The following is a 13,500-nucleotide window of genomic DNA, read 5'->3' on the forward strand; positions in this document are numbered from 1 at the left end:
ATTTGTCATTGAATTAAGGCCTTTTAAGTGTTCAGTTCTAGGGTAAAGGTATTTTTAAGAAAGAGAAAAATAAATCATGACAATATGCTAATATTTCTCAATTCAAATAAAAAAGGAGGATTTTAAAATAACTTTTTAGATTTAGTATTTGTATTTTTTGTTCATATGCTGAACCTTGGTACCTAACAACAATAATATAATAAATACTTTACTTTTTCCATTGTTTAAAAAATAACAAAGCTAGTATTATAACTATCAATAAGACTACTGAATACAGTAGACTTCTGTGTGTGTGTATGTGTTTTAATCTTATGATATATCCCCACTGGGGAAGTATGGTCAAATGCTGTGGGTTTGTTTTTTTTTTAAGATTTTATTTATTTATTTGACAGAGAGACAGTGAGAGAGGGGAACACAAGCAGGGGGAGCGGGAGAGGGAGAAGCAGGCTTCCCGCTGAGCAGGAAGCCTGATGCAGGGCTCGATCCCAGGACTCTGGGATCATGACCTGAGCCAAAGGCAGATGCTTAACGACTGAGCCATCCAGGCGCCCCGAAATGCCGTGTTTTAAAGTCACTTGAAATCGTTTTTTATATGGTTGGGATACCAATTTGACATACAGAGAAGTTCATTTTTTTTAGGACAAATTTTGCAGTTTTAGGTTCACAGTAAAGTTAGAGGAAGGTACACAGATTTCCCATATCCCCTTGCCCCCACGCATGCATAGCTTTCTCTATTATCAACATCCCTCACCAGAGTAGTACATTTGTTACAGTGGTTAAACCCACATTGACACATCACAGTCGTCCAAGTCCATAGGTCACATTAAGGTTCACTCTTGCTTTTGTACATTCTGTGGGTTGGGGCAAATGTATATCCACCATTATGGTATCACACTGTATTTTCACTGCCCTAAAAACTGTGTGTGCTCTACTTATTTCTCTCTATGCCTGCCCCCAACCCCTCAGACCACTGGTCTTTTTTCACTGTCTCCATTGTTTTTCCTTTTCCAGAATGTCATATAGTTGGCACCATACAGTATGATTCCATCTTTTTATTTTTTTAATTTTTAAAAAGATTTTATTTATTTATTAGAGAGAGTGAGTGAGCACGAGTGGGGTAAGGGGCAGAGGAAGAAGCACACTCCTCGCTGAGCAGGGAGCCTGATATGGGGCTTGATCCCAGGATTCTGGGATCATGACCCGAGCTGAAGGCAGATGCTTAACCAACTGAGGCACCCAGGTGCCCCCATCTTAACCATTTTTAAGTGTATGGTTCAGTAGTGTTAACTGTACTCATATCCTGCAACAAATCTCTAGAGCTTTTTCATCTTCTGAAGTTGGAACTCTGTATCCATTTGTATTGCTTTGCTATGACATAATATCATAGACTGTGCCTAAATAGTTGAAATTTATTTTCTCAAAGTTCTGGGGGCTTGAAGTCTATTATCAAGGTGTCAGCAGGTCCTGCGGCCTCTCTCCTTGGCTTGCAGATGCTGACTCCTCAGTATTTCCTCACATGGCCTTTTCTCTGTACTGCTCATTCCTGGTGTTGCTTCCTTTTTCTTTTTTTTAATTGAAGTATAGTTGATATACAATGTTTTATTGGTTTTAGGCGTACAATCTAGTGATTTGACGGTTCTACACATTATGTAGTACTCTCAGTGATAAGTGTGGTTACCATATGTTATTGCAGTATTATTGACTATGTTCCCTATGTGTACTTTGCATCCTCATGACTGATGTATTTCATTACTTGAAGTATGTGCCTCTTCATCACTTCACCTATTTTGCCCACTCTTCCTACCCCTCCCCTCTGGCAACCACCAGTTTATTCTCTGCATTTATGAGTTTGTTTTTGTTTTGTCTGCTCATTTGTTTTGTTTTTTAGATTCTACATGTAAGTGAAATCATATGGTATTGGTCTTTCTTTGTCTGACTTGTTTTACTTAGCATAATACCTTCTAGGTTCACTCATGTTGTCACAAATGGCAAGATTTCATTCTTTTTTGTGGCTCAGTAATATTCCACTGTATATATACACCACATCTTCTTTTTTTTTTTTTAAATGATTTTTTATTATATTGTGTTAGTCACCATACAGTACATCCCCGGATTCCGATGTAAAGTTCGATGCTTCATTAGTTGCGTATAACACCCAGTGCACCATGCAATACGTGCCCTCCTTACTACCCATCACCGGTCTATCCCATTTCCCCACCCCCCTCCCCTCTGAGGCCCTCAGTTTGTTTCTCATAGTCTATAGTCTCTCATGTTTCATTCCCCCTTCTGATTACCCCCCCTTCTTTATCCCTTTCTTCCCCTACTGATCATCCTAGTTCTTATGTTCCATAGATGAGAGAAATCATATGATAATTGTCTTTCTCTGCTTGACTTATTTCACTTAGCATTATCTCCTCCAGTGCCGTCCATGTTGCTGCAAATGTTGAGAATTCGTTCTTTCTGATAGCTGAGTAATATTCCATTGTATATATGGACCACAGCTTCTTAATCCATTCATCTGTTGAAGGGCATCTCGGCTCCTTCCACGATTTAGCTATTGTGGACAATGCTGCTATGAACATTGGGGTGCATATGGCCCTTCTCTTCACTACGTCTGTATCTTTGGGGTAAATACCTGGTAGTGCAATGGCTGGATCATAGGGTAGCTCAATTTTTAACTTTTTAAGGGACCTCCACACTGTTTTCCAGAGTGGCTGTACCAACTTGCATTCCCACCAACAATGTAGGAGGGATCCCCTTTCTCCACATCCTCTCCAACAATTGTTGTTTCTTGCCTTGTCAATTTTTGCCATTCTAATTGGCGTAAGGTGGTATTTCAGTGTGGTTTTGATTTGAATTTCCCTGATGGCTAATGATTTTGAACATTTTTTCATGTGTCTGTTAGCCGTTTGTATGTCTTTGTTGGAAAAGTGTCTCTTCTACACCACATCTTCTTTATCCATTTATCTGTTGATGTACAATTGGGTTGCTTCCATATCTTGACTATTGTAAATAATGCTACAATAAACGTAGGGGTGCAGGTATCTTCTTGAATTAGTGTTTTCATTTTCCTCAAGTAAATACGCAGAAGTAGAATTACCGGATCGTATGATACTTCTCTTTTTAGTTTTTTGAGGAACCTCCATATTATTTTCCACAGTGGCTGCACCAAATTGCCGTTCCCACCAGCAGTGCATAAAGGTTTCCTTTTCTTCACATCCTTGCCAGCACTAGTTTCTTCTTGTTCTGATACTAGCCGTTTTGACAGCTGTGAGGTGATATCTCATGTGGTTTTCACTTGCATTTCCCCGACAGTGAGTGATGTCGAACATCGCTGTCACTCTTAATGTTTTTTTGTTGAGCAGGAATGATTAATTCTAATGTAGTCCAGTCTACCTTTATTGCTCTTTATGCCTAGCCCTTTTTAAGGGTCTTGTTTAAGGGTTCTTTTCCTGTCCTAAGGCATGAAGGTATTCTCTTTTGTTTTCTTCTAAAAGTTTTATTGTTTGACCTTTCACATTTAGATACAGTCAGTCTTAAAACTGATTCTTTTTTTTTTGTTTGATGTGAGATAGGAGTTAATATTACTTTTTCTCTGTCAATATATTCAAACTGACCGCGCGCCGTTATTGAAAGACCATCTTTTCCCTACTGCTCTGTCGCCTCTATTATAAATTAAGTGTCTCTCAGTACAGTTGTGATTTATGAGTGAGGTTGAACATTTTTATGTTTAATATCATTTGCATTTATTTCTCTGTGAACTGTCCATACTTCGTCCCATATTTGTTGGCCTGAAGGTCTTTTTCTTTTCAGTTTCTTGAAGCTCTTTTTACATTAGAGATGTTAGCCCTTTGTGATATAAATTGCAAATATATGATTTTTTCAGTTTATAATTTCCACACCTTTTTTTTATAATAATATTTTTTTATTATATTATGTTAGTCACCATACAGTACATCCCTGATTTTTGATGTAAAGTTCGATGATTCATTACTTGCGTATAACACCCAGTGCACCATGTAATACGTGCCCTCCTTACTACCCATCACCAGCCTGTCCCATTCCCCCACCCCCCTCCCCTCTGAAGCCCTCAGTTTGTTTCTCAGAGTCCATAGTCTTTCTATCTCTTGTAATGATTTCATTTACATGTCAAGAATGTCTGTGTTTTCTACATCCAGAAGGACTTTAAGATTGCCTTTATTATTCTCCTTGCCATTTCTGACCTCTCACTGTGGAAGTACAGCGTGCTCTTTGGGATATATTTGACAGAGTAAAGTTGGGATTGTTCTTGACCTCTTGCTTACCTGGCTGTACTTCTTTCCTCTTTCCACAGTTTTTGCAGAGTATGCTGTGTCTTTGAAGATTTTATAGAAACCTAGCATTTCCTTTCTTTAGTTAGACCTCCCCTCACGTACAACATTCAAATTTGGGTAGTTTGTGGACCATAAAAATATTTTTCAATTTATTCTTTCTAACAGAAGGGAGATTATTTCTAAGTCAGCTCTTTTTCTTTTATTTCATTCCTCAAAAAAATCCAATTCAAAAGAGTACCGCATCATAAAAAATTTTCCAAATTTAAAAAACATAAGTAGAAATAGGAAGAGAGAAATAAAGAAATCATCCATAGTTCTAGCTCCCAAAAAGATAGTGTTAATAATCTTGTCTGCTCTCTTCCAGTATAAAGAGTGTGCACAAAGTCTCCCCTAATTCTGAACATCGCTCTGCCTCATTTGTTGTAGTGAGTATGGCTTTGCCGAGAAGGTGGTGGAGGGGATGTTCATCATCGTTAATTCCATCACCATCAAGATTCACTCCAAGGCCTTCCACGCTTCTTTTGAATTGTGGCAGCTCCAGGGCTACAGCGTCAACCCCAACTGGCAGCAGAGTGACCTTCGCCTCACCCGCATCACTGACCCCCACCGAGGAGAGGTGACAGCCCTAGTACTGCAGGAGGAGAGAATGGGGAGATTCAAAATAGGACTGATTTTTAAAGGATATTATTCCTGCTTTGGGGATTTCCTCAGATATGTTCCCCATTCCTGTGAACCCAAGAATCCCAGTGTTACTGCTCCATGCCTTTTTCTCTTAGGGATCTCTGATCCACCGCATTCTGTTGGTAGGATTCCCACTGAGGATGGTGGGAATTTCTGCTTTGCTAGTGTTTTCCCCTAGGACTTCCTGCCTCTTGGTTAATTTCATCCATAGAATTAAGGGATTTTACCTTCTCTCCTTCTAGGTTTTAACATTTAAGGAAATAACTTGGCAAACACTTCGAATTGAGGCAGATGCTACAGACAATGGTGATCAGGACCCAATCACCACTCCACTGAGGCTCATTACCAACCAAGGCAGGATCCAAATAGCCCTCAAGAGAAGAGTGAGTATGTTCTCTGCCCTCATGAAAACTTCCATCTTTTGTCCTCCTAGACAACCTGGGAGTTAATGTTACTGGCCCCAGGAATGACAATTGAAAGGGGCAGACCTATAATTTAATGTTGCACAGAACATTCTGTAAACATTTGCACCTCCTTGTCACCCGAATTTTGGAAACCACAATTTTTACCCATATATAGAGACACTGACATCAAGGCACCTGGCAGTTGACTACTGTTGTTTCTTGTTAATCACAGAAAACATCAGTAGTTCTGTAAGAAATTGACTCTCCATAGTGTTTGCTGCTTTCCTTTCATGTTCTGGGTATTGAAAAGTCCTTTCCATGATGAATCAAACTAGCTCACTATGACTTACACAATGAAAAGTCCTCTCTGAAATTAATTAGGCAACAGTCACTTTGAGGAGTTGGAATGATACCAGATGTTGAACCCCATGTTTTGTGTGGCCCCTTCAGACCAAAGATTGCAATGTGGTAGCCTCCAAGCTGATGTTCCTGTTGGATGACCTGCTCTGGGTGCTAACTGACTCGCAGCTCAAGGCTATGATGAAGTATGCAGAGTCACTAAGTGAGGCCATGGAGAAGTCAGCCCAGCAGAGAAAGAGCCTGGCCCCTGAACCTGTACAGGTTAGAGGCAAAACAGATACCCTTGGTGGGGCTAGGGAGCTGGTAGGCCAGACCTAATTCATACCAACATAGGTGGAGTCTAGACTTTATTAGGCTTATTTGGGACATTTTTCATTAGCATAGGCTTTGTTCGTGCTTCTAATTTATTCATTTATTCTGTTCATTGGGTGTCTCCAGTGTGTTAGCTATATAGTATTAGCCACTGGGAAGGAAAAGTAGAATAAGCCTCTTATTCCTGTCCTTGAAGCTCTGACTGTCTTAAAATATGGACTATAAACAAGTTCTTGTTATAGGAGGTGGTAAGTGCTGTATATAGGTAGACACTATGCCATGAGAGCAGGAGGGCATTTAAGAAAGACTTCCTGGAGGAAGTGTTGTAGCATCGGTCAGCTAAGTCCTGGGGGCGGTGAGAGCTTGGGGGGCAATTCAAACCTCAGAACAGTACTCTGACTGGAGTTACAAGATTAAATTATAATTAGGGTTTTTGGAGTTTGGGTTATTCAGGTGGGACAGACCTAAGTGAGCTACCAGGCGAACAGTTATGAGAGGGAGGGGGCATCTCGCTAAATTGTGGCTTTCTTCAGACTGATCTAAAGCTTAAGAAAGCCTGTGAAGAGCCTCTCTGGGTTTGGACTTCTTGTTTTTCTCTCTGTCACATATAGATCACCCCACCTGCTCCCAGTGCCCAGCAGTCCTGGGCCCAGGCGTTCGGTGGCAGCCAGGGCAGCAGCCAGGGCAGCAGCAACAGCAGCAGCAGCCGCCTCAGCCAGTACTTTGAGAAATTTGATGTGAAGGAGTCCTCCTACCATCTGCTCATCTCCCGCCTGGACCTGCACATTTGCGATGATAGCCAGTCCCGAGAGCCAGGTACTCTGTTAGGCCTGAGCCTGGCCTGGGCGGTCAGTCAGCGCCTTCAGCTCTTGTCAAGACGCTGTGGCGTACTTCGTTGGCTTCCCTTAATCCCAGGCATTCCTTGGACCTCAGTCTCCGGTGGTGTCTCTTGCTCTGTTGATGAGAGGTAGTGCTTTCAGCCTTTAGGGTGCAGTGGGACCACTGGCAGTACTTAATAAAATACAGAGGGCAGCGCTCTTCCAGGCCTCACTAGTCAGAATCTTTGGGGGCAGAGCTCAAGCAGTGTATACTTTTTTCTTCCCAGCGTATCTTGGGCAATGCTGACCACTGGTATAAGCTTTTAGGAAAGTAAATTCAAGTATAGGAAACCCCAGGATTGTCAGATTTTTGAGTCAATTTAAATATTTTTTATTTGTAAATGTCCTCTTCTCAAGCAGAGAGGTTATGTTGTATTCTTGTCATGCTTTTACATTCTTTAGGGCAGTTAGTATTACATACACATATATGTTTATTCAAAATGAAAAAGGAATTGACTCATTCTTTCCCCTTCATGAGCCTTGGGGAAATCACTTAGCCTCCTGCTTAACCTCTTTGAGTTTCTTCATTTGTGAACTTGAGTTAAATCCTATCTGACTCCTTTACCGCATTGGTCGTTGTCAGGCTCAACTGAAATACTATACTGAATTTGGAGGACCTTAATTATAGGCACATACTCAGTATTATTATCCCTCTGCTGCCTGTTCCTTTAATACTCTGTCTACATTCCCTTTATACTCCCCTTTGTACCACCTCTTGGCTCGAGATGCTCTCATATGGCAGATTTTTCTCATGCTGCCTTATCCTTTCTAAAGGTTATGTCTGCCTCTTAATGACACGTAGACTGTTTCCTCGGGGGAACTTACCTTTTCTTCCCGGGGCTCCAAGCAGCATTGTCTATCTTGCTTTGCTATTCCTTGGTGTTGAAGTGACTTCAGCCCCCATCTACTCCTACTCTGAACAGCTAAAAGGAGCAGTGACAACATAAAGAGTGCTTTTGTAGCCACAAGAAATAAATTGCTCACTTGTTTGTCATCCACTTATTTTGGAATTTTTTCCCTAAAACAATTATTATTTTGTTTGGTTGTTTCTTCTCAGTGTTACCTCAAGGCTTTGGGTTTTCTTGTTTTGCCTTGAATCCGTTCAGAGGTCTTTATTAAGAGTATGGTATTGAGAGTTTCATCCTCTTGCTCGATGAGGGTATTTAGCACTGTCCTCTTCATATGGCCGGAACCCATGATCCGCACTAAAATGTGGATGACTCGCCTCCCTGGCAGCCCTCAGGTATTTACTTATTAAATTAATCTACTTGGTGGAATTTAGGGAATTTTTGGATGAGATATTTTTAGATACGAGGATAACTCCTAACCTGCCTTACCCAGGTGTGGCGTATGACTGTAAAGGGACAAGGAACAGAACAAGTTCTTGTGAATTTGACTCTTCTCCTGGGATCTGGGGAGAAAAGGGAAGGGAAAATTAGGTGGTACAGATAGGGCTGTGCGATTCTCTGGAGTTTTTCTGTCTAATACGCAGCCACACATGACTACTGTTGGCTGATCTGAATTGAGATGGGCTGCAAATGTAATGTACTCGTGAGATTTTGAAGAAACAGTAGAAAACAAGAGTGTAGAGTACCTTGATAATTATTTTCATATTGATTATATGTTGAAATGATAAAATATTGATTATATTCATTTAAGTAGTTGCATGTAATATTAAAATTAATCTCACCTTTTTTAAAAACTTTTTTTTTATATGGCTACTAGAAAATTTAAAATTAGTTATGTGTCTCACATTATATTTCTGTTGGACAGCATTGTTCTGGAACTGTCTGTCCAGTATAGTAGCCAATAGCCACATGTGGCTGTTAAAATTAAATAAACTTAAAAATTCAGTTCCTCATTTGCACCAGCCACATTTCAAGTACTGAGTACAATCCATGGACCATAAAAGATTTTCATCATCACAGAAAGTTTTTTTGTGCAGTGTGGCTCTAGAGGCTCCTTAAAGTCTACATGTACCTGTGTTTTGTTTTGTTTTGTTGATGAAGATTTTGTATTTATATTTAGCCAGCTGGACTGTTTAGATTATCCCAATTTTGTTGGTAACATCAAAGTATCATAGTCAGGAGCCTGCTGAACATATGCTTTCTTCTCTCCATCAGGCCTCATCAGGGTGTTGACCTTGGCCACATCAATGTCCTAGAGCTGCTTCACAGCCTGTTTGATCTGGTGCTTGTTGGTCTTTACATCCACAATGAACATAAGTGTGTTGTTGTCTTCTGTTTTCTTCATGGCTGACTCAGTAGTCAGGGGGAACTTGATGATGACATAGAGATCAAGCTTGTTTCTCTTGGGGGCACTCTTTGAAGGATATTTGGGTTGCCTTCAGAGACGCATTGTCTTGGGTCATTGGAACGTAGGTGATGTGCAGATCTTCTTTTTTTGTGTGACTGTGGACGCCTTTCAGCATCACTTTCTTGGTCTTCAAAGCCTTTGTTTTGGCCTCAGCTTTGGGAGGGGCAGAGGCTTCCTTCTTCGCCTTCAGCTCCATCTTCATGAAAGGGATCTTCCTGCTTTTTCATTAAGGGACACCATAGCCTGGGGTGTTGGGCCCCTGAGTAACACGCTTACCTCTCCCTTGGTATTGCAGGTGAAATTATTGGAAACTGGGTGGGTCCTTGGGGACAGCTTGGCTTGAGTTGGGGCAGCACTATCTCAAAATAAAACTGAAGCAGCGTATATTCCAGCCTTCAGAGAAGAGGTTAGCGGTTGATGGGGAAGAGTGTCACCTGCCTCTTTTTAACTCTTTTTCCTTAGGATGAGACCTGTGAGCCAAAGACTGTCTTTATCTCTCTTAAGGCCAGGCTGTCCTCATCCCACCAGCTCATTGGAGAATTTTAATTAGTCATTTATTGACACTATTTACCATTTATGTCTCATATATGATTATGTGTTTATAATTAAATATGTCGGTAATTGGTAATTATACTTGATTTTGATTTTAATTCTAGACCCTATTTTAATATGCTTACTCTATGTAGTTTATTGTTCTTTTATGTCTAAATAATTCCAGTGGAGGGAGCATTGCTGTGAAACCCTCTCCCTCTGGTAGCCTCAGTCATGCATTTTTAACTAGGATTGTATCCCCCAACAGCAGTTACAAATTATCTCTCTTTAAACAGCTTTATTGAGATTGAATTCACATCCCATACAACTCACCCATTTAGAATATAAAAGTCAGTGGTTTTTTTTTTTTTGTATATTCATGGGGTTGTGCAATCATCACTACAATCTAATTTTAGAACATTTTTTTCCTCCCTTAAAAAAATCATGTACCCATTAGCTGTCACTTTCCATTTTGCAGCTCTAAGCAACCACTGATCTACCTTCTGTCTTGAGTTTTGCCTATTCTGGACATTAAAAAATTGGTTCTTTGGCGAGGTGTGGGAGCAAAAAACAATCTTAGCTATAACAATAGTTTGTGCCCTTCCAAAGCTTACCTCTGCATGACAAAATTTTATTCCTTAGTACTTAATTTTTTTCATTGGGTTTTCTTGGATATCATGAGGAGCATTGACATCGAGTTCATGGAAGATACACAACATATGGTGGGTGACTAGATGGCTGTGATTAGAGGACAGCAGTCCAAACTGATTGCTTAATCTGCAGGTCACACTGTAGGAGTGGCCTACGTGTGCCTCTTGGCTACGTTTGGCCGCCTTGTCAGTGTTATTATGTTTGAGCTTCAGTGCTTTTGAGATCTGAACTTTAAGAATTAAATAAAAATAGTTTCTGTTTTATTATTTAAGTCTGCAAGTTACTCAGCAAATCATTAAGTGCTGAAAAGAAAAAAATACTCACCCCGTCTGAATGAATACCTAGCAGCTAGATAAGCTAAAAGATTTTTTATCATATCAAGCAAAAGTAAAAGTTAAGTTTACTAAGGGATACCTGGCTGGCTCAGTCTGTAGAGCATGTGACTCTTAATCTCAGGGTATTGCGTTCAAGCCCCACATTGGACATAGAGCTTACTTAAAAAAAAAAAAATTCACTAAAATTAATTTTAAGAAATTTACTTAAATTTTCTTTTTTTTTGCTGAAAAATACTTTTGAATAATTAAAAATTTGATTATATTGCTGTTGTGTATTTCTATAAGTTGCTAATTTGCATATATAATTTGATACATTATAATGTATCTAAGAAATAAGTTTCATTAAATGTTACTCAGCAAATATATTTATAAAGTTGTTAAATATTAATAGCTTTAAGTTTTTAAACTTGACTTTTAATTTAAAAGAATTATTTAGTCTTTTGTTACCCTGCATTGAATAAAAGGAGTAAAATTTATACTTCTTTTTTTTTTTTAAAGATTTTATTTATTTATTTGAGATACAGCGAGCAAGAGAGAGCAAGAGAGAGAGAGCACGAGGGTGGGGGTAGAGGGAGAGAGAGAAGCGGGCTGTCCTCTGTGCAGGGAGACTGACACAGGGCTCAATCCCAGGACCCTGGGATCATGACCCAAGATGAAGGCAGACACTTAACCAACTGAGCCACCCAGGTGCCCCTGTACTTATTCTTTTTATGTATAAAGCACAGGCAGACATAGTACATAAGCAGATATATAGTATATATCCGTGGTGTGAAAACTTCACGAAGAGGCAATTAGGAAAAAAATATCTAAATAAGTTCCTCAGAGGTAGTGATAATGAACAAAAAGATTGAGAAAAAGGAACATGAGTGTAGGATGGTGATTAATCCAGAACTTGAGGTGGTGAAATCCAGACTAGATGGAAATGTACCACCTTACACCTAGAGGATCCCATGGTATTTCCCTTCACCCTAATAAGAGATAGAAGTGTAGAACAGGGTAGATCAGGGGCGCCTGGGTGGCACAGTGGTTAAGCGTCTGCCTTCGGCTCAGGGCGTGATCCCGGTGTTATGGTATTAAGCCCCACATCAGGCTCCTCCGCTATGAGCCTGCTTCTTCCTCTCCCACTTCCCCTGCTTGTGTTCCCTCTCTCGCTGGCTGTCTCTATCTCTGTCGAATAAATAAATAAAATCTTTAAAAAAAAAAAAAGAACAGGGTAGATCAGACAATATGCATATGTAGGAGAAGTAGTTTCTATTCTAACTACTCTACTAACAATTAGAGTGTAGTTGGAGAGGTAAGGTAGAAATAGGGAAAGTTCATTCATTTAGTAAGAATTAAATGTAAATTCAGGATAAACATAGTACAGTATTTGACTTAATGCCAAAAATTCCAGTTTACCTCCAATATCCTGTGTGTGTATCTTACAGTGTCCTTGTTAATGCGGTGTTTTTAGTGTTCCATGGTACTGTGTAGGTATAGTATGTAATGATGGTCTAATTAGCTCTGAGGCCAGGATGTGAAAGGAAATAATGTGGGTTCTGTTTTGGGGGGAATTTGGCTTATGCCTCTCCAGGGGTTGGGCTGATTAACAGCAATTGTTAGTTTTGGGGGAACCAATCAATCAGGATTTTAGAATGTGTCAGTGGGATACCTAGGATTGTAATTCTTGAATCCTGAGTTTTGCAGTTTCTTTTGCCTTTCTGGAAATCTGGCCACCATTTATAGAAATAATGGAATATACTTTTTTGGGTCTTGTCCATTGACCATTATAAATCAAGAGAGGAGGGCCTCAGCCTTGCAAATCACTTGACATCATGGCCTTTCAGTTGCACTTGTGTATCAACCAGGCTTTTTTTTTTTTGGTAGAGAGAGAGAGAGAGGGAGGGAGGAGATGGGGGAGCCGGGAGAGGGAGGGAGAGAGAGAGAGAGAGAGAGAGAGAGAGAGAGAATCTTAAGCAGGCTCCACACCCATTGTGGAGCCAGCCATGAGGCTCAGTCTTGACCTTAGCTGAAATCAAAGAGTCGGTAGCTTAATGAACTGAGCTACCTGGATGCCCTCAGGCTTTGGAAGTGATCCTCAGAGGACTTAAGTACTTCAAGTGGTCTTTAGGCTTCTTTGTTTCTTCTGCTGTTGTTCACCTTTATTTTTCTTCTTTAGGTGTCTCTGCAAATAGACTCATGGGCGGTGCAATGCAGCTCACTTTCCGCAAGATGGCATTTGACTATTACCCCTTCCACTGGGCAGGTAGGACAACTCTGAATGGCAGCAGTTCTGGTACATCCCAGGTACCCGTGTATTGAGGACAGATTCCTGGGCCCAGCAGGAGGGTGCCAGGAATTGCAGCTCAGAAGGATGTTGGGAATAGCCCTCTTCAAGAAACTTGTCGGGTCTACTGTTGATGATTCTTTATCAGTGATGGGAAGAAGTAGGAGGAGAGGCAGTGCTTGAGATGTTGCTTTTGACGCTATGCTCTGCCCCTTACTTCCACTAGTTTTAGAGCCTCTCTAGTTGTCCATGGTCAAAGTCAGTGACAGACAGCAGCTGGCCTTTTAGGGAACCTTAGGGAAAAATCACATACAGAATCCAGAAGAACTTGAGTGTTCTCACTAGATAATTTTTACCTACCCCAGAGAAATGTGGATTGGGGTGAAGGATCAGATTCTGAACTATGACTATACCAATGGAAGGGGGAAATCAGAATGTTGGATCATGATCTTA

General features: G+C 40.4%; 1 protein-coding gene and 1 pseudogene across 3 annotated transcripts in view; one reads left to right on the forward strand and one right to left on the reverse strand.

Moving 5' to 3' along the window:
* The window catches only part of BLTP3A (bridge-like lipid transfer protein family member 3A), a 63,181-nt gene that overhangs the window by 30,571 nt on the left and 19,110 nt on the right, over positions 1-13,500 (forward strand). For all 3 annotated transcript variants that reach the window (XM_087858151.1, XM_045772030.2, XM_087858150.1), the window contains 5 exons: positions 4,740-4,929; positions 5,237-5,377; positions 5,849-6,019; positions 6,682-6,886; positions 12,940-13,026. In XM_087858151.1, coding sequence (XP_087714277.1) covers positions 4,740-4,929; positions 5,237-5,377; positions 5,849-6,019; positions 6,682-6,886; positions 12,940-13,026 — 794 coding nt within the window. The remainder of the gene's footprint in view (positions 1-4,739; positions 4,930-5,236; positions 5,378-5,848; positions 6,020-6,681; positions 6,887-12,939; positions 13,027-13,500) is intronic.
* Positions 8,990-9,466, reverse strand: LOC123776201 (large ribosomal subunit protein uL23 pseudogene; annotated as a pseudogene).

The sequence above is a fragment of the Ursus americanus genome, chromosome 32 (genome assembly GCF_024610735.1).
Source record: "Ursus americanus isolate L20-20 chromosome 32, mUrsAme1.1.p, whole genome shotgun sequence".
Lineage (NCBI taxonomy): Eukaryota > Metazoa > Chordata > Mammalia > Carnivora > Ursidae > Ursus > Ursus americanus.